General features: G+C 41.9%; 1 protein-coding gene across 11 annotated transcripts in view; it reads left to right on the top strand.

Annotated features, from left to right (window-relative positions):
* The window catches only part of TENM2 (teneurin transmembrane protein 2), a 585,930-nt gene that overhangs the window by 406,185 nt on the left and 157,758 nt on the right, over window positions 1–21,987 (top strand). For all 11 annotated transcript variants that reach the window (XM_071570619.1, XM_071570615.1, XM_071570614.1 and 8 more), the window contains one exon: window positions 10,031–10,269. In XM_071570619.1, the coding sequence (XP_071426720.1) occupies window positions 10,031–10,269 (239 nt within the window). The remainder of the gene's footprint in view (window positions 1–10,030; window positions 10,270–21,987) is intronic.

Here is a 21,987-nt window from a genome sequence, read left to right as displayed (position 1 = left end):
CTGTGGGCTGTAGTATAAAAGCAGAGGTCCGAATCTGGGGTAATTTAAGAAAAGGACAGTTTAAGGATGCAATAATCTGAAAATTAATCTGAAAAGAACTCCCATGACCCTTAAAAGAGCCCCCATGTTGCTCTTCAAAACATTTGCTTTTCTCTGGGGTTCAAGCTATATTTGTTTCTTTGCCAGTTCAGTTCCAACGCAGTCACCCTGGGTGAGCCTGAGGGCAGCAATGGGGGAGTAATGGATGGAGCAGCAACATGAGGTGTATCCCAGTGTGCACCAGTGCAGTGCTCACACTGGTAATTGTGGGGCATCATAACAGGGAAACATCTGCACCCAGTGTTTTGAAGCTGCAGCCTTCCAGTGAAGGAATGAAGGGCTGATTCCAGTGGGATGAAGTTGAACAAGGCCAAGTGCAGGTCCTGCCCTTTGGCCACCCCAACCCCCTGCAGCACTCCAGGCTGGGCACAGAGTGGCTGGAGAGCAGCCAGGCAGAGGGACCTGGGGGGACTGAGGGACAGGAAGCTCAACAGGAGCCAACAGTGTGCCCAGGTGGCCAAGAAGGCCAATGGGACCCTGGCCTGGATCAAAACCAGCATGGCCAGCAGGCCCAGGGCAGTGACCCTTCCCCTGGACTCTGCCTTGGGGAGGCCACACCTTGAGTGTTGTGTTCAGTTCTGGGCCCCTCAGTTGAGGAAAGAGATTGAGGGGCTGGAGCGGGGCCAGAGAAGAGCAACGAGGCTGGAGAAGGGACTGGAGCACAAGTGCTGTGGGGAGAGGCTGAGGGAGCTGGGGGTGTTCAGCCTGGAGAAGAGGAGGCTCAGAGGTGACCTCAGCACTGTCTGGAACTGCCTGACAGAATGTTGTAGCCAGGTGGGGGTTGGTCTCTTCTCCCAGGCACTCAGCAGTAGGACAAGGGGGCACGATGGGCTCAAGCTCTGCCAGGGGAGGTTTAGGCTGGATATCAGGAAGAAATTCTTTGCAGAGAGAGTGCTGAGGCACTGGAATGGCCTGCCCAGGGAGGTGGTGGATTCTCCAACCCTGGAGGTTTTTAAGATGAGACTGGACGTGGCACTGAGTGCCATGATCTGGTAAAGGGACTGGAGTTGGACCAAGGGTTGAACTTGATGATCTCAAAGTTCTCTTCCAACTCAACTGATTCTATGATTGTGTCTGTGCACAGGCTCTGACAGTTGTGCCAAAAACAGCCAGGACATGAGGAAAGGGATTTAATGCTCCAATGAGAGGGGGCTTGTTATTAATTTTTCTTAAGGCAGAAATTAAATATCTGCAGCATTGTTAATGCTCACTTGCTGTTCCATGTTCAGGTGTCAAGATCAGCTGCAGAACTTCTGAACTGAATACATAAACTGGAAGTTTCTGCATGTGTCAAAGTTCCAAGCTAGAGCTGCTCTCTGCAATTGTCTGCCTATTTTCAATAGTGACTCAATATTTTGATATCTTTGTACATGAGGCAAAATGTTCTGGAACAGAACAGTGAAACAATATTTCTTTCCTTTTTTTTTTAATGTGAATTTCTAGGATATATTGGGCATAACAAACAGCTACTTGGAACAGTGAAGTAACTCCCCACTCTAATTTACTTTGTCTTATGTGGCTTCCTCTTACTTAAACTGTGCAGCTACAGGCACATAAGCCAGAGCAGGCTGGTCCCCTGAGACCGAGGGCTGGGGCAAGCACTGACTCCTTCATTCTCCTCTTCCTGCATGTGAAGGTTTCAAGAAGGTTATGGGGACTTTGCAAATAATTGGGATCTGTGTAGATAGATTCTGGACCTGTCTAAAAATCAAAAGCATTTTAAAGAGTCAAGGAAAGCACAGTCAAAAGCATCCCCAAGGACTTGAAACACATTTGGGCCATGTATTTGGAGGAATTCCAAAGCACTGTAGAAAGGTTGTTTTACAGGCGACTGGAGTATCGTTTTCATAACAAATGCAGACACCGACAGAGGAGAAAAAAGGGGGAAGGAAAACACTACAAAAGCAGGATACATAATGATGATTCAGAAAATCGATCTAGATACACTCCCACTCACATCCACATAAGCTCAAAGAAGTTTTTACTGATTGCAGATAATTGCATGTTTTCACGATCTTGCTGGTTTGCATTTTTAAGTTCTGGGTTGTGCAGAGTGAACAAGCAGTGTGAGTGACTGCACAGGACGAGGCAGGTACTTTGGGATGGCACTTTTTAATTAAAAAAAAATGAATTTTGGTTTCTCTTTAAATTTACATATAGACTGATAAAATTCTCTTAGACTTCTGAGTTTTGCTTCCTAGTCTATTATTTATAGGCTTGAAATAGCCCTGTTAGTGCTTTTTTCATGTTAAGTGAGTAGTTGAATTAAGAGATAGTGGAGAGCTTACATGTATGCTTTTTATAATAGAAGCGTTTTGAAATTATGTTCATTAATTTATGTAGAAAGTTAAAACTGAGTGGACCCATTGAAATGCAAAACATTGGTGTCATTATCCTCACTACTGAAATAACAAATGTAGGCATTGCTGGATTTCATCACTTGGCACCATGCAACACACTACTCAGAACTTTACAGCAAAAAAGGGCACAAGGTTTTCTGTTTGAAGAGGGAAAGTTCCTCTAGTTGAGCTGATGCAGAGATACCTAAATGTTCCTATATCTGTATTACTAATTCTGCTCCACTTTCATATAAGTGCATGTGCAGAGACACTGATTTTTGGTTTTGTGTGTTTTTGTGCATTTTCACTGCTGCATTCCTGGGGTACAAAAAACAGTGCAAGAAAGAGATGCATGAAATTAAAGTGCAAAGCAGTTCTTTACTGGCTAACTCTCACAAAAGCTGACTAGAATTCAAGCAGACAGGCTGAGTGTGCTCACCACCTCTTGCAGGGCACCCAGAATCTCCTTTGACCACACAGGTCAGGAAGGTGAGGGGTGGCCACTGTGGCTCCCCAGGGTTGCTGAGCCTCTGTGTGCCACCAACTATTGGCCCCAGTGCATCCCTCTAGCCTGGCTGGTTTTCCCCTTCTAGACTTCTCATGCCTTTCCATGTTGGTGTTCTACCTCTCAATTCTTGAGGTGCTAACACCCCTTGAGGTGCTAACACCCCATCTCAGCAGTCCTTCCCCTCTCCATTCTGCCACCCTCCCACCATTCTGTCTCCTCTCCCACAGCTCTGTGTCACAACAGGGCTGTGCCATGGGGACATACCAGAGCCAGGCTTGGAACGCAGTGGTGAACAGCCCCTGGGGAACACTCCAGGGGGTCAGATGGCAGTGGGGTTAGAAAGTTACAAAAGTGTATCCAACAGTATCTCCAGCTTCCAGATAAGCAGGTTGTCCTGTAAAGAGGTACTCAGAAAGAGCTGGTGTTGCCAGTGTAGTACAGTAAGGTGTGGCTTTGTGAACGTTGCCTGTTTGGTTCTGTTCATTAATGTGACAGATCAGGGTGCCCAAAGGTTGGCACCTGTTTTTTTGCCCCACACCCTGCCTTGCTGTCAGACACTGTTCAATCACTGTGCTTCGTGTGTCCAACTGTCTGTCTCTGTTAGAGGGTGGCAGTGACAAGCCAGCCTGGTACTCACAGCACCCTGTGACACTCTGCTTTACACTCTGCAAAGTTTCTGGAGTGCTTTGCCTGGGGAGGGGAAGGACCCAGCCTTTAGGGAATCATAAGCCTTCCAAGAGCTGAGGAACTTCCACTGGAGCTGTGCTGGGAGCTGGGTGGAAGTCTCTGAAACTGTGTTGTCATGAGGACTGTGCTCTGTTTGCACAGCCCTTTGGGTGCACAATGTGTGTAAAATGGCCAGGTGGTTTATGTAAATGTGTATTTTAAGTAGCTTTCCACTGACCAATCTGTTTTACTGAGTTTAGTCTGTAGATTTGATGTGATTGAGACAATTCCTTATAACTGTATGATTTAGGCATATAAAAATAACATGTTTTAACCTTTATTGCTAATTTTAGAGCTTTAGGGGGATACCCAAGTCTGTGTGTTCTGGGCAGTAAGAAGGGTAGAAACTTCTGTGCAGTTTTACCACATCAAAGAACCCTCAGCTGTAGAAACCTGGCTGATAGTCCCTTATTTTCTGCAAGAACATGCAATTAAATCTCATTTGGAGAAAGACTGAGGCACAGGTAAGCAAAACTTGCACCAGTCTATCACTCAGAGTTCATTTTTGCATAACCACTTATGAAGTTTTCTTCAATCCGAGTTTCTTTTTGTATGGAAGTTTGAAAACTGCCATAAAATTTGACTGTCTGAATTTGGCAGCCACTTTGAGGCTTCCACTGACATAAAATGACTCATGGCTACCCTTTTGGAGGACTTTGAAGCCTGAAGAAAGGGTTTTTTTCCTCTCAATGAAAGCCAGCATGTTATGTTCTATATTCCATTGTTTCTTTTCTGCTAAGAATAGATGTCCTGTAAAATTATAGACAGATATGATTTTACCACATATTTTTAAGTTCTAGAACAATTAAACTGAACTGTTACTATTCTCTTGGCATGTAGCTTTTCAATGTATTAATTACCATTAAAACCCTATAAAAACTATGAAAAAGAGACAATTTAACATTACAGTTCTCTATGTATCCTTTTTTTTTAATGCAGAATAATTTTAGGATAGTACAAGGAGGAAAAGAAGCAATTTATGTTAGAAAGTGTCTTGTTCTTCCTTTCTATTACAGTTTTTCATTGCAAACCCATTTTTTTCCTCCACTCATCCTTGCAGTGTGCTGTCATGACAATCTGGCCAGAAAAGAGGGGGCAAAACCGATTGTTCTCTCAAAGAATATGGAAGTTAATACAGTCTCTGTCAGCCCACTATTCCCTGAACACCACAGGTCCTTTTGACCTGTGGGAAAATAAATGCTAGAGAGAGCTCTGAATTAATGAAAAAGCAAAATAGAGCTTTTTCCATTTACCATTACTGTGCAGAACAGTGGACAAATGTCCCCTTGGCAGCTCAACTCTCCGAGATGTCACCTTTGTCCTGGTGTCTGAGGAGGTGCCCTCACACTGCTGCAAACAAAGGGCTCATCCTGCAGCCCAGAGAGCACAGAACAAGCTGCAGGTTCACTGATGTTCCGTCAGCAGCACCCAGGCTCCTTCCACAGCTCCCAAGGACACCTAAATTGCCAAATCATTCAGTGCTGACAATCATATTTTGTATTTTTTTCAGTATGGGATTGTCTTAGTGATCCACAGAAATTAGGGAGACTGGGCTGGGACTTAACAAATTTACTGCCATGTTTTCCAAATAGAAAATTAGACCCAGTTTAATTCAAATTACTAATGCTAATTGTGAGGCAGAAAAATGTGTTTTTCTTAATTGTGTTTGATGGGCGAACAGGTAAGACAGAGAATACAGTTTTTTAATTCTTCTGTGGAATGTATTTGAAATTAAGTGAACTGGTACAAATCAGATCATTTCTTTTCATAAGCAGATGTTGTAGGATGCTCCCAGCCTTACTGCTGTGAGCCTGTAATTAATGTTGATAAATGCTCATGTTCTCCCTGTGCAGCTTCAGCCCACAGACAATTGGTTGTACCAGAGCATGTCAAATCTCACATAAAAATATGGCTATAGATCATTGGCTTTAGGGATAGAGTTGAGACAAGTCAATTTATTTCCATTAGTAGCTGCATCTAGATTCGGAACTCCAGGGGTCCAAGTGTTTTGTCCATTATGTTCTCAGTCTCCCTGGTGTGCTTTGCTGGAATGAAGGTGTGTCTGCTAATCTGACCTCCAGCTTCAGAATGCACCAGAGGGGCTTGGTGGGTATTTAACACATCTGTAGTTGAATCTCTTTTTTAAGCTTTTGAGGGCAGAACTTGTGTACTTTGAGAAGCTGTTCTGTCTTCTGATGGTTGCCACTTTTTCAGGAATCCTCCTATGGAGACAGGGAGCTTTCAGCTTTCAAAATACATGAGTAGGACTTAAGGGTATGAAAATATTCAAGGTTTATCCAATGACATTTATTCTTCTTTGCTTTGAGAATGACACTTTTCCACGCATCCTTTTCAGTCAGCCTTTTTTGCTTCTACCAAGCTATGATTAGTTTCAATAATATCATAAAGATCATGTTTGTATGGATAAGTGTTTCGGTTTTCTTTATATACCTCATGTATCTCAAAGTGGATCACGGTGGAACTATTTTTTGTTCTACTTCTTTTTTTTGTCTTCTGACATGAAACAGTTCATGATTGACATGTTCTATTAAAGCATATCTAGATATTCATTAATTCAATTTTAATGGGAGCAGAGTTTCATTATATATCTGAGTTTACTTTAACAATGCTTTATATTAAAATTTCCCATGGTACTGGAGCTGCCTTCTCAGCTATAGAGGACATCAAATGCCTGGGTTTAAAAAACTTGACATTGCAGATAAAGACAGTTCCAAGGACTGCTGTTTGACTCCATAAGACCTGCTTTTGGGCAGGAAAATGGGAAGAACTGTTTCTTGTAGCCCCTTGGGTCCCACCCTGAGAGGGTCACTCGTGCCATGAGGATTCCAGACAAGAAGGGACTCTTGGACTGAGGCAGGTGCAGAGTTAAGCTGGATGAGAGATGTGCCTTCCTGATTGCCTTTATCTCACCAGGTCTCTCTTTCTTCTGCCCTTCCCTCCTTCCTCATCCTCCACATCACTTCAAGCCCCAGGTCCTGTCATGGAAATGGCCTTTTGCTCCCAGCACCAGAGAGCAAAGCAGAGAGGACTAAACCTGCTTCTCTATCAGGTGCTAATCATGTTTTATCCAGGCAGAAGGAGCAGAAGAGTCGATAGATCCAGTGTAATATAACCAGCATGATAACATCATTTTCCCAACAGTTATTGTAATTGAACTGTTGCAAAGAACAGAAACATTTAAAATGAAGTGTTCAAGAAATCAGAGTTTCAATATTACTTGCTCTTGTGTAACTGGAAGGTGTGTTTTTTAATTTAAAAGGCTGGGTAATTTTGAGGGGGGAGCCCTTTTGGCATTTGCTTTTACTGTGTTTTCTCATAGATCATGTATAATGTGCAGAAAAGAAGCAATTCTAACATCTAATGAACCTCGGGGATAAGGAAAAAAAAAGAAAAAAGAAGTGCAGCTCTATTTGTTAAAAAAAAAAAGGAAACAGAAATACTGTCTTCTTTGTTTTCTTTAAATTATTAGAATTCCTGTGCCTGAGTTTGATTGCACACTTCTGTGTCTGAAGTCTTCAAAACACAAGGAAAAAGTTCTAACAGAGGATATTGCCACTGTCTTTGGTGACTGAAATATTTTCTGAAACAAACAAGATTTTGGTCACTGTTGTAAGGGATGTACAAAGCCAGTTAGAGTTTAAAAATCAGTATTACCAAAGGCAGTGTCAAACTAAATGATTTTCATGTTCATTAATGGAGCTTATAAATTAATTCAGTAAAAAGTACCCATATTTTCAGAGGCTGTCTTCATATGGGAATGTTTAATCATAAAATTGTGAAACCCAGCCAGCCTTCCTTTTCCTGTCTTCTACCTGTATGCAAGTTCTGTGCAATTTATTATACTCTGGGTTTCCTTAAAAAAAAAAAAATCTTTAATATCCTTTAAAATAATTCCTGCTCTTCTGTAGAATAAGTGTTGATGCCGAAAGGGTTTTTTTAACTTTTCAATTTTCATATTTTGTAGATTTTAGAGACACAGTAGATGTAATGCTGTAGATTTTAGTGAATTAATATTTAGCAGCTTGTAGCACAAAGTCCTTCTATCTCTACCCCTGCTCCAGAACAGGCAGCTGAGATCTGCCAGCTGTTTAGTCTCTTCCTCAAGGTACCTGATTAAAGCATATCAGAAGAGAACATAAACATGGAGCAGCGTGACCCGAAGCCCTGGAGAGCGTCCAAGAGACCTTTGTGTGCTGAAGAAGAGGAGGTGGATGAAGACAGAGGGTCCCAACGACCCCAGCCCCAATTCAACAGGGGTGGGAACTGGGAGGGGACAGAGGTGGAACTGGACATGTGGACAGTAGTGATTGGATAGGTTATATTATAAAAGCTATAGAACTTAGAGCTTGCTGGCGCGCGCGTCGATGTATTCCTGGATGAGCGGGGTTGCTCATTAAAGTGCCTGCCCATTATCTTATCTCCTACAAAACTTGGCTTGGAGTCTTTTATACAGACTTCGACAGCAACAGTGTACACTAATCTATGCTTGCCAGTAGTCACATGCACGATGGTGGGCTGGAAAATATTCTTGGGAAACACATTTCGGCTTCTGTGCTGGTTTGAAGGTGAACCAGCAGGGGAAATGAACTCACCACGAGAGAGATTATAAGTCAGACCTAAAATTTAATAATAATATTACAATAACAACACTGATACACAAGGTAAATTGCTTTCAACTCACAATACCCCAGCAGTATAACCCAGTGTCCTGGGGCACAAACCCAAGGGGGTTTGTTTGCCCTTGTGCTGAGACCCCTGTGGCTCCCCCAAGTCCAGAGCAAAAGGAAAAGAAAAACCTGTTGGTGCAGGCGAGGGCTGTGGTCTGGGCGAGAGCGGTGATCTCCTGCTGTTGAGGTCCTGCTGCTGCTCTGGATCCGACGAGAAGGTCCTGAGGTCTTCTTACCCACCACTTATGTACCCTCAGGGAGCACTCAGTCCCTCCCCCTGGGCGGGGACTCACACAATGGGTGATTAACTCTGGGAGCCAGGGGTTGTTGAGCTGTTGATGGCCCATTAGCAGCTCCGCCCCCCTCAGGCTGGGTGTGAAGTGATAATGGCTCCCTGGGCAGCTGCTGCTAATGGCCCATTGTCCTTGGGGAATGAATAGAGGGGGTGGAATACACAGGTTTGATCACCACCACACAGGGTTAGCTGGTCCCTCCAGCTGAACTAGGACAGCTTCAAACTTCCAAATTGTTGCCGTAATAAACAGTGACTGACATGGATTTTCAAGCTCTAACAGGTGGTTTGAGAGCGACATGCTGGGTTGTATCTGAAGCAAAATGTTAAACATATTTCCCATTTGCAGTAAGTAAGACTTGGGTTATTTCAGGCTGCGATTTTGATTTTGGACTTTACGGAGTGTCTTTGTTCTGGCTGATTCCAAGAAGCACTTGTTCTTCAGAGCTGTGAGGGGAGAGGGAAGGGCATCAACCTTCAGAGCTCTTTGGTCTTAAACTAAGTGGCCTTCTTGAAGACCACTGCCTTTATTCTGTGCTTCTCTTTTATTGCTTACTGGGAACACACTTGTAGTCACTTCTTCCTGGCTGTGAGAGGTTAATCTAAAGAAACCAGTCTTACAGTTTTCTTTATCTATTTCCTCTGTCTGGAATGTGTTGATGGGATTTTCTGCGATTTTGTTAGGGAATATATTTTGTCCTTTATTTTTTCTTAACAAATCTATATGCAGTTGGAGTCGTCTTTTTTTTTTTCTTTTTTCTGCTGAGTTTTGTGCTTTTGGGCATTTTCTTAGTTGTTCAAATGAAATCTGTGTAGCCTTATAAAAGCAATCATGGTTAATTCTAATTCTCACAAGATCTTTTCTTACAGGGCTATGGGGTTTGCTCTGTATGTTCTTAGTGGTTTTTGCAGGTGGTTTGTGCCAAGACTGTAATATTGTTTTCTCAGAATATCTGTTGGGTGGGGGATTCCTCAGGGAACTCACAGTTTCTTCATTGGTCATGCATGTTTTGACTTTTATGTGGTTAAGTTGCATCTAATTACAGAAAGGATTAAGTAAGATACCCTGACACTGTGTTTTAGTGCCAGTTGTCAAGCTCTGGTAGCAAAAAGTCTATGAGAACTTTCATCACTCTATTTCTTCGTACAAAATCCTTTTTAGTTAAATTTAGCAGGTTGTGGCACCTGGAATAGGATGTCCTTTGTTAAAACTTGGCTGTAATGATGCCAAGGCCATGGGTTCAATCCCCCGTGTGGGCCATTGACTTAAGGGTTGGACTCGATGATCCTGGTGGGTCCCTTCCAGCTCAGAATAGTCTGGGATTACCTAGAGAGTCTGTGATTTGCCATTTCAGCTGTTCCATTTTGTGTTTTCCAGGCATTTCTTGTTCAAGACCTCCTCTGGCACCACCCCGCTGTTCAGCAGCTCCTCGCCCGGGTACCCGCTCACCTCAGGGACGGTTTACACTCCTCCTCCCAGGCTCTTACCCAGAAACACCTTCTCCAGGAACGCCTTCAAGCTGAAAAAACCCTCCAAGTACTGCAGCTGGAAATGTGCTGCTCTGTCTGCCATTGCTGCTGCAGTGCTGCTTGCCATCCTGCTGGCCTATTTCATAGGTAAGGCTGGGTTGTCTCTGTCAAATTGTGTCAGCAAACGGGAGTTCAGCAGGCAAAAGGATGCTCAGTGTGCTTCACAATTTGTGTTCCTAATGAACAAGGAATATTATTATTCCTTATGGTGATTACTGAGGGAAAATAAATTGTTCAAGTCATGTTCAGTGTGGTAAGAGCAGTGGAAGCCAGAAATTGGTTCAGCATTGATGGACACTGTTACCTTTAAGTGTTGGATATGCACCTCATAGATGGTCCAAACAGAGGGAATTAATGACTTTTTGATGTACTGCTATATATTTAAAAAATATATGGAAAAAATTGTGGTAGTTGGTGAATCCACATAAGCAAAATAACTCAGTGGTGTTTGAATTTGAACATTCCCATCACATTCTGCCTTTAGATAAAAAACAGCAAATCATTTTGATTAGGAGATCTCTATATTGGTCTGTGTGGCTAAATCCTGGGGGTTTAGATCTGAATCATTAGCTACTTCCATTCTGTGTGCTGGTATTTCCCATATTCTACACATCCTTAGTTTTGTAAGGAAAAGGATAGAAACTCTAAATGTTATGCTTATTTCCCATTATTAATATATTAGTAGTGACCACACCATTTCCTAATTATTTCTCTGGCTTTTTGAGATTTTAATTTTTTTTAACATGTTTCTGATATTTTGTCTTTCTTAATTATTTCTGTTTTCCCTCCCTCGTATCCCACTCATGTTGTTGTAGAGGTTTTTGAAGTGTCTACCTGTGTGTTTTGTACCTTTCTCAGTGCCTTCAGCACTACACTGATGGCAGTGATTGCTGCAGAAACTCTCTCTCTTCTCTTAATAAATGGCAAAATTATGGGGGCTTGGTGATATTTCTTGTTAATACTTTCCAGACCAATTCTGCAGGTGTTTTATTTCATCTGTTAAACAATTCTCATATATAATGCTATAAAAATCTATAGAGATCTACTGAATTTTCTCTCTGTTCTTTTTCTTGTTGATCCCATATAATCTGACTCTTCAGGATAGAAATTCTTTTCTAAGAAAATCCCATTTTCATATTAATAGGCTTCCATTTGCAATTAATTCACACAGTAGTAAGAGCTGACTGACAACTACAGAGCCAGTTTTAGAGGCCTGACCATCTCTCTCTATTTCTCCTGTAAAGCCTCAGAAGAATAACAAGCTTAGTTTGGTGTATAAATGAAAAGGTTGGGAAGCACATGATTCATTGAACTTGACAGTTATCATACAGCAGCTCCCTGTTTGAGTGATTATGCACATGGGAAATGATACACTGCAAGTTGAACATTTTAATCATGTGCTTAACTTTGAAGTGGTGGATTATGAAATGTATTTCTCCTTGGTATTTAGGTTACTGTTATCCAAATCAAAGCTGTGCAACTTGGTTATTGCTTTATACACTTTCATATATAAAACAGGAGAGAATGTACAGCAATGTATTGACTCTTAATAATTGATGAATGATGTATCATTTCAAGTAAGGACACAAGTGATCCGTTTTGACAGAAGTTTTTGAGGTCTTCTGTTGAAAAATGTGAGCACAATAGAGTTGGTTATGAACACAACAAAGCAGGGTTTGGAAGAATGTGTTGGCTCAAGGACTGAATAATGAGAAGTTACCTGACAAGCTTCATGCCATACACAGGCAAGAATAAGTGGATGTCAAACCCAGAAAAGAGCTGAAATTAATCCTCTGAATAAATTTGATGGATCCACCGTGACCATAATTTGAAGTGATGGAAAAGAGAAAAGAAAAAAAGAAGCAGTTGCATAGCCTCAGGTAAAAGGGATGTGCTTTAGTTAGGCCATTTATTAAATTAATTCCCTCACTCTCAGCAAAAACTCACACAATTCATTCCACAAAGAGCAGGTATCAGACCATCAGCTATGAACTAGTCCTTGCTGTCCTCCAGTAGGATGACTTAAGGTGCTAAATCATCTCCTTATTTTAAAAAAGGAGAGGCATTAAAGGTGCTGGCAATGTTTTTCTTCTGTGCATTTTCCCAAAGGAAATGTCTTGCTCTTCACCATAGCAGAGTTTGTATCACTGGGGCTACATTGGCTAAAAGGAAAAGGTCATCCAAGTTGGCAGCAAATGGTTCTGCTCCTCAGGTTTGTCGGTGTAGCAGTGCTAGGAAAGACTGGGGCAAGAAAAAAGGGAAAAGGAAGTGATGGCAAATATGTAAATTATATTGGAAAAGTACTTTGAAGTTCTCAGAGTCTTCAGGATTTATAAATGGATTGCCCCATCCTAAAAGAAATTGGATAATTGATATGGATAGATCATTGAAAACTTGCCTTCTTCAAATTTAAACACGGGGCTTTTAGAGAACTGCCTGAAATTGTGGGGGACGTGAAAAGATCTGTATTGAGGGTGATTTACAGAGAGAAGGAAAAAACATAAAATCTCATAACAGATAGAAAATGATAAATAGTAAAAAAAAATTATTAGGCATTCTTATTGCCTTTCCACTAACACATAAGTAAAAGTCCAGTGAAGGAAATGGAAAGGAAGTATGTTTAAAGCTTTTAAAATAAATTCATAGTGCATAAATAACCTTTGGAACCTTTTGCCACACCACATAATTGATGTCAAATAAAGATATTACTGAGGTTTTAAGAAGTTAATAGTTTGTCAAAATAATGGCCAAATGCCTTGTTAGGAGGTAACTTTGGGGTTTGACTTTATTTTTTAAGATACATAAGGATTGATTGTTTCAATCACAATATACCATTGGAATTTGGCTATTTAGACAGATTCTTCTTTTATGGGCCACTCAGTACCACAGTTATGAGTTTTCCTAAATCTTCCTTTGAAAACCATCCTGACTGATGTCTCAGAAAAATTCCTGCATGTTGCACTGCTCCACTGTGATAGGACATCTATTTGTGCAGAATGTACTTGGTTCTGTATCTGTTTTGCCATCTTAGACATCCTGTTCTGTACCTGAATTTCTTTACCCTGGCAGGATTTCTGCAGAAATTTTGACATGGATCAGATTCACCAGGTTGTAAATAAATCAAATTATTTGGGGGGCTTAGGGGGTTAAAGGAATGGACAAAGGAAAAAAAAAAAGCCAGATAGTGTGTATGAAAAAGAGCATTTTAAGATGTTTCCATGGCTGAGTCTTACACTGCTTTACATAGCAGAGAAAAGGAAAAAAATCACTTCAGTTAACCTTTCCTTTACATGGGATACACAAAGTGTATTTAAAGGCAGGTTTGTCACTTCTCCCTGTTCCTTCAGCAGCCAGATGGGAATGAAATGCAGAGTATTTTGCTGGTATTGCACAACCCTTTCGGTAAATTCCAGCATTCAGGATGGAAATAGAATTGTCCCACAGTCCTCTCTGAGCTTTGTGCCATTTCACAAAGCCCAGGAGTTATTCCCATTATCCAGGAGTGACATATGAAGAATGTAGAACCAGCCATTCAAATTAGGACATCCTGAAGATATTGGGCTGGTGGTAAAACCCAGTTACAAGAAAGTAATTTATAAAGTGTCAAAAGGAAAGCATACACCACACATATTGTCTTTGTCAGAGTGTTCACTTGAGAGGTTAAGGGAGTGATGAAAGCATTTGTCATGTTAAATTAGTTTTTAGCTCTTTTGATTCATGCCAAACTTAGAGGGGAAAAAATAAAAAAGAAAGAAGAAAGAAGGAGCAGAAAAAGAGTCACCTTGTGTTTTTCACAAAGTAATTGCTGCCAAACATAAATACAACATTTTTGTAAACCCCTACACTGCTCTGATTTCTGCCAATCTATCTCTGAGCATCAAAGAACATCTGACCATCAACATGTCAGCACATTAAAAATATGGTAATTTAAAGTATTTAGACTTTCCTGTGTGAGGAAAAAAAACCCCAAACTCTTATTTTCTGTAGAAATTAAGAGCTGCAATGGGTTTAAAGGTGTTTCACTTGAAAATAATACCTGGATACTCATACTGTAACTTTGAGAGTACTGATGTTACTTTATCCACTACTGCTTTGAAGAAGATACAGGAAAAATAAAAGGAAAATGACAGATGATGAGAGCAGCAGACTTGCACTACCCCTTTAGTGCCGAAGCTTCACATGGAAATGTTATTAGTCATTTATTCCTCAGTGTTATTTGACCTTAAAAACACATGAGGTTTAAGATAAATTTCAGGTTTCTGCATAAACTTGAAATAATATATTCACTTCAGTGCCATAGAAAGGACTGAATTGCCAAAGGGTCTGGCAGTTAATTAAGCAAATGAAAATGTCTTTTTTCTTTCTTTTTCTTTTTAATTCCTCAGATATATATTTGAAATTAGAACCTGAAAAATAGCTATGCACAGAACATGAGACATACAGGGAAATAAATGGTTAATTTATGTAGTTATTCCTCTTGTAGCCCCAGCAGTATTAATTTGTTTCTGTGACAGACAAGAAAATTTATGGAGTTCCTTATTTGGAAGGAGGAGTCTCATCTTTGCATCAAATATGTGCACGTACCACAGTTTGCATAAAGTTTTATTCTTCAGGTGATGATACCCACTTGGGTTATTTTATTCCCACAAATGAGTTGGTTCTTTGTTAGTGTAAGTGCTTCGATGAAGTTTGTTTGTTCATCTTTGTAAGTTCTTCCACTCATAGAAGTCCAATTGTCTTTATTACTGAGATTCCACAGATGAGGATTCATCAAAACAGGTTGTTGAAGTGGCTGTCTTTTGTACCCATTGACTCTTTTTTCACCTCTCTCTCCCTCTTTGAGTCATTTTTAACAAACAGGAACTTAAGTTTCATTTGATTTCTTATGTTTCACTTGTTTTTCACTTGTGGAGTCAGAAACCCACTGACTTAGTCTTGTCCAGACTTGAGTGAAATCAAATATGCCAGGCATTTGGGAAAGCAAGACTGAAAAAGGGAGAATCATGCAAAGCTGGAGCCTCAGAGAGGCAGAGGGCATCTGGCTGCCAATCACTGCACTCAGATTCCCTGGAAATCAATGTAAACCCAGGGAGTGCTGCATCTTGCGAGATTAGCTGATGACAGAAGGTTCTGTTCTTAAATTTGCATTGAAAATAGGTGTCAGTTAGGGGCAATAATTAAATTTTAGAATATGCCTGTCATATTGGAAATGTCACACATTCAGTGATTCTTATTGACTGCTATCAGTCAATCTGAGTGAGAGAGAAAAGCAGAGTAGCTCGATGAGCTTGTGTGATGCTGCCTCTGAAAAGAGGGTTTGAGCCTTGTAGGGAAAAGCATCTGGCCCCATTCCATAGGAAAACTCTGTGCTCGTGCTGGGAATTGTGATGCCTCCCTCCAGGAAATTCAGATGTGGCTTTCTAGCCTAGCAAGTGTCCCTGCTCCCCAGTCCAAAGGTGTGAGAGATTCATCAGGGCAAGGAAACAGTTTTCCTGGAGATGAGATGCTCCAGGTGCAGTATATATTTAATACCACAAATAACAGGAGAACGTGAGTGTGAAATTACTTGGGTGTAATTTCTCTGGGCTTTTCCTGAGTCAAAAGTGAAAGCTTGATCTACATGTTTGTTCCAAGAAAAGCCAATGTAGCCATTGTTTTGCCTAGCAGGGATCTCAGGGATAATGGAAGTTGGAGGATTTCAGTGTAAAGGGGCAGTCTGGCAGCCTGTTCAGATCTTTGTCCCAGATTTTCATACAGTAAACCTCAGCACCTGAAACCACAGTGAGACTAATGTTTGCAGAACTCACAGAGGTGCCAGCTCTTGAAACTGAACCCCTTCCTGCTCAGCCACCAAGGCCAACCTGAAACTTTGGCAGGAGACAGAGGGGATCACAGAACACATCCCTTTGTGTGTTATTGGGGGTGTGTTTTCAGGGCACCTGTGGTGTGTTAATGCATATTGCACAACACAGTCCAGGATGGCTCTGAGAAAATATTTGTCACACGGGCCTGCACTGCTCCCAAAAGCTGTTTTTAGAGATGGTGTTTACAATTAGCAGTTTAGTAGTACAATCATTATTTATACAGTAGAGGTTTTGGCTGTTTCTAGTCAAAGCTGCAAGAATGGTGTCCTCAGGGGTGCTTTCTTTTTTTTTTCTCTCAGATGTGGAGTAGATGCTGTGCTTCACATGCCCTTGCATCCTCCCTGCACAAATCAGAAAGGGTTCCATGATGGCTGCGTGGCAGAGCCTATTCTCACTTTCATCAGTGCAAATACTGAATATTATGGATTTTTTTAGTAGTCTATGGATTTTTTTAGTAGTCTAATCCCAGAATCACAGGTATGAAATCTTGTCAGGGCAGAGAGATAGCAGAGATAAGTAGATGCAAAATGAGTCTTGCAGGAACTCAGGTGGGAAAATGATGAAAAAGCATTGAGATGTTTTAGTGAGACATGCCTTATAACCTCGCCCAACAAACTGAGATGAGGCCATTTTTCAGGGGAAGGGTAAGCATAAGGGATATTGAAGATTAAATTTTGCTAATATAATTCCAAGTCAAAGAAAGCTATCAAATAAACCTCTGGTCATTCTCTCTGAAAAGTCAATGTTCAATATCAGAGTAAAATGTCTCATTTCTTCCTAGGTAAATGTTGCTTTCTTAGCAGTTATTTAGACTGAGATCGCCCACTGATCATTTATGGATTCATTTATATTGATTATTTGTTGCTGTGTTTCTTTGACTCATTGTGTTGTTTTGCACATAGTGTGCTTATGGATTTAATTCATCTAAGTGCAGAAAGATATACATGCCTTTAGAAAGATATCCATTGCTCTCTGGAGAAATAGCAGATGGGAAGGTGTCTCAGGATTTTGTAAGTGGCTGATGTAGCTCTTGTAACAGCATTCTGAATGCCATGGAAAAAAAAACCACAAAAAATTATTGAGTGTACTAAAGAGACTATTGAAGGTATATTCATGGAACTTGAAGGAAGACAAAATAAAATATTGGAATTAAATTTAATTTGTGAAAATAGAGTAATGGAGTACAGAAATTATGGAGCAAAAGAAGCTGAACTCTGGCGAGAGAAATGACACATCACTATGAACTGACAGAAAAATTTACTCACCATATAATATAATGGGATGAAATTATCTCCTTTCTGTACTTTAAAAACTGTTTAAAAAAAGAGTTTGCAAGTTAATTTCAGCCTTTGCTTCTTCAGGCTTTAATTTTATATAGTCTTGTTGCATGGCACTTTGACCTGCCTTCTCATGTCCCCACTCAGATCCCACCCACCTTCTATATCCTGTATGTCCAGGAATAAAGTCCTTGGCTTGCCAAGCTCAGTGAGTTTGAACACCTAACACACCATATTCACATGATGTTGTGCCTCGTTATTAATTCCTCACATGATGGCCTTGTAGTTATAAATGGGAAAAATGATGTCTTCCATGGCAACCTGTGTGGCCCTTGGGACAAACTTTGCACTCCACGTTTAGGTTTACAAGATTATAGGATAATGGGGCTTGGAAGGGACCTCTGGATGTCTAGTCCAGTCTCCTGCTCAAAGCTGGGTCAGGTCTGATGTCCACTCTGCTCCTGAAGAGCTCCAGGGACAGGGATTGCACCTGGCTTTATCTACTTGATGACCTGTAGGTACCAACAGACTGTTGTGGAGCCCCCTTAGCCATTTCTCCCCCAGGCTGGATGAACCCAACACCCCCAGCCCCTCTTTCCCCAGCAGCTGCTCCATCCTGATGCTCCATCCTTTCCCCAGCCATCCTGTTGAAGGGACTGGAGCACAAGTGCTGTGGGGAGAGGCTGAGGGAGCTGGGGGTGTTTAGCCTGGAGAAGAGGAGGCTCAGAGGTGACCTCAGCACTGTCTGGAACTGCCTGAAGGGAAGTTCTCGCCAGGTGGGGGTTGGTCTCTTCTCTCAGGCAACCAACAGTAGGACAAGAGAGCATGGGCTTAAGCTCTGCCAGAGGAGGTTTAGGTTGGATATCAGAAAGCAATTCGTTACAGGGTGAGTGGTCAGGCATTGGAATGGGCTGCCCAGGGAGGGGGTGGACTCACTATCCCTGGTGGTTTTTAAGATGAGACTGGACGTGGCACTGAGTGCCATGATCTGGTAGTCACAGTGGGGTTGGATCAAGGGTTGGACTTGATGATCTCAGAGGTCTCTTCCAACCCAACTGATTCTATGATTCTGTGATCCCCAAGACTCCCTCCAGTTTATTGGTGTCCTTGTAAGGCCCCAAACTGTCTGCAAGGTTTCAAGAAGCAGAGTGATGAGTGTTGAGCAGATGGGGATAATCATCTCCCGCAGCCTCCTGGCTGTGCTTACATTCCTGCAGCCCAGGGTGCTGCTGCCAGGGTACATTCCTGGCTCCTGTTTGCCCAGGGAGCCTTTCACTCAGAGCTGCTCCCAGCCTGGCAGTCCCCCCTTTGTACCACTGCAAGAGTTATTCCTCTTTCCAGTGCTCTGAGGCATTTTTACCTGAATAATGATGAGTGCTAAGCTCTGAGACATGTAGTCCTTTCCCTGAGTGTGAATGAATGTTTTCCAGAAGAGAATTTGACCATGATGGGTACAGGCAAGCCAAAGCTTATTTTATTTATTAGAGCAATGGGCGTGGAAAGGACGGGCTCCTCTTTGGACTGATACATGTATACTTCCTTTATATTCAGCGAATTCTCTTACTAAATTTGCCATAATCATTTCTGACATCAGAAGCTGGAATTACAATGCCAAAATGAAGAATATGGTTGGTTAGAAAAATCATGTTTTGACTTGTGTGTTGAGCAGATTTGATAATGAGAGAATCACTACTGAGCCCCACTGTGTGATTATGAGACAATATTAATGTCTTTATCTTGGCTACTACTAAATAATTACTAGGAAAGGAAAGCATTTGTGTTAATACAGTTTCTGAATGGGAAAGGATTTTCATTCCCTAATGCTGATCTTACAGAACCTTCCCTAAAACTGTAAATATGCTCTGGGTTTAGTTTGTTTTCTTTTCTGTGATGTCCAGATTTATCCCTCTGTGTCATGTTTAATTTTTAAAAGGTAATATACATAATGTATAACCATGCTGCAGTTAATTGAATGGTAAGCTCTTTTTTTTTTTAATTTGCTGGTTGGTTGATCTGCTGATTTCCTGCAACATTTTTCTTACTAAATACTTTGAGAGAACCCACAGAATAGATGATGTTTTCACATGCTGATGCCAGTGTGGCTGGATGAGAAGGTGCACTCTGTGTCTGTGGCACATTATTTGCCTTGCAGGAATCAACCTGCATTAGACAAGATTCTTGGAAAGGTCACTCTGTTGCAAATGTGCTGCTTGTCCCTGTGTGTTAACAGTTGTTTCACTTAAATCTGAGCATAATGCAAATCAGAACTGCAAGAATGGTGCATTTTCTATATATTTGCATCTTCTTTCAATTTGATTGTTTCTTCTGCAAGAGACTTCCCACTTTCTGTGAGATGCAGATGAGTGCAGAGAGCTAATGCAGAGCTCAGAGGATGAGGGACTGCAGGAGATGCTCAGAAGGCTCCATCCAGGTCCATTGCAGGAGGAGGCCAGGCAGCCACTGCTGGTCTCAGGATCCCAATTTCACATAAACTGAATTCAGTGCAATTGGACCAACAGCAAGTCCAAAAACATCCCACTACTGTCAAGAGATCTGGCAACATAGCTGGAATAATTCATGGCAGTCAGAAGAACAAAATTACGAAGTTCCAATTTTCAGTCAGGATCTTTGTCCTACAGCTTTGCCTCCTAAATATGGAAACCAGGAAACCCCTGCATAATTCTAAGGGAGGTGGTTTGATCCAAGGCAGGTGACTTGTCAGCAAACCCAGGATTTGCTCCTGACTGTTGGAACTGGAGTTGTGAGGGTAATGTTTTCTTTTCCAGAAGGAAAGTGCTGCTCCTCCTGTCAGACTGTACTGTTGCTGCAGGATTTCTGTGTTCAGTTATTAAAAGCTTTAAATGAGAGGTAAATAGTGCTTGACATGCTGAGAAAATTCCTGGATGCTGGAAAAGTGTCAGGAGTACACAGCAAGCATCCCAGGGTAATATAAAGAGGAGAAATTAACTTAGAATCATAGAATCATAGAATGGATTGGGTTGGAAAAGACCTCCAAGATCATCGAGTCCAACCCTTGGTCCAACTCCAGTCCCTTTACCAGATCATGGCACTCAGTGCCACGGCCAAGCTCAGCTGAAAAACCTCCAGGGATGGGGAATCCACCCCCTCTCTGGGCAGCCCATTCCAATGCCTGAGCACTCTCTCTGCAAAGAATTTTTTTCTGATCTCCAGCTTCAATTTCCCCTGGCAGAGCTTGAGCCCATCATGCCCCCTTGTCCTATTGCTGAGTGCCTGGGAGAAGAGACCAGCCCCCACCTGGCCAGAACTTCCCTTCAGGCAGTTCCAGACAGTGCTGAGGTCACCTCTGAGCCTCCTCTTCTCCAGGCTAAACACCCCCAGCTCCCTCAGCCTCTCCCCACAGCACTTGTGCTCCAGTCCCTTCACCAGCCTCGTTTCTTTTCTCTGGCCCCGCACCAGCATCTCAATATCCTTTCTGAACTGAGGGGCCCAGAACTGAACACAACACTCAAGGTGTGGCCTCCCCAAGGCAGAGTCCAGGGGAAGGGTCACTGCCCTGGGCCTGCTGGCCACGCTAGTTTGGATCCAGGCCAGGATCCCATTGGCCTTCTTGGCCACCTGGGCACACTGTTGGCTCCTGTTGAGCTTCCTGTCCCTCAGTCCCCCCAGGTCCCTCTGCCTGGCTGCTCTCCAGCCACTCTGTGCCCAGCCTGGAGCACTGCAGGGGGTTGGGGTGGCCAAAGGGCAAGACCTGCACTTGTGACAGTTTTGCTGGCCTGTGGAAAGTGCAAAATAACTTTAAACTGAAAAACACTTTCACAGCAGGCACACTGACAGTTAGCAGAGATGCACTGTGGTCCCATGAACTTCACAGTTACTGTGCCTGTAGGATCCAGGCTCTTTTCTGAGGAGTAAACTGTGCTCATTTGAAAGAATGTGGTGCAGAGCTGGGACCTGAAAATACAGAATCATATTAAAACTGGCCACAGGGTAGCAGAGAGCATCAAGAGAAAAGAGATGCAATTTAGGCCCATAAGATTTATTGAGCCAAAAAGTTATTTTTCCTGTTGTTTCTTTCTTCATATATCTCCCCTTCTGCATCTTAGTCTCCAGGAATCACTGGCATGCAAAACTCCATCCACATGAGAAAATCAAAAGGAGACTCCGCTCATTAACAAAAGCTCAGGGACCTGATTAGTCTCATTCTTACAGGGGGAGTTTTACTTTTTTTTTTTTTAAACATTTTTGTCATTTTAACTTTTGTAATGTTATTGTCTTTATAGCCAGAATCTAAACCTTAAAAACATCAAAGTTCTTACTCAAGGGTTTAGGGATTTGGAGCTTGTTTCTTGAAGAGTATTAGGGTCTTTTCCAACTAGAAGAATTTTTCTGCACCTCTGGAGGCTTCCTGAAAATCCTAAAACAAATAATAGAAAAATAGTGATTTAAAACCTAATTTCTAATACAAACCAGCTCTGGCTGTCTGGATGAAGAATAAGCTTCAATAAATGGGAGACAGATGCAAGGCTCTTCAGTATGAAGAGTAGCAAGGATGCAGAAATAGAAATAGGTTTTTCATTACATGAGGGATTATACTTGGGCCAGAAATGCCAAATATTCCATGGACCGCAGCTGCACTTTCTGTCTGCTGTTGTATTAGCTGGTAATAGTAAAACAATGATGTG

The sequence above is a fragment of the Pithys albifrons genome, chromosome 15 (genome assembly GCF_047495875.1).
Source record: "Pithys albifrons albifrons isolate INPA30051 chromosome 15, PitAlb_v1, whole genome shotgun sequence".
NCBI classification, from domain to species: Eukaryota; Metazoa; Chordata; class Aves; order Passeriformes; family Thamnophilidae; genus Pithys; species Pithys albifrons.
The sequence above is the reverse complement of the archived record's forward strand: the minus strand, read 5'-3'. Positions and strand labels throughout refer to the sequence as shown.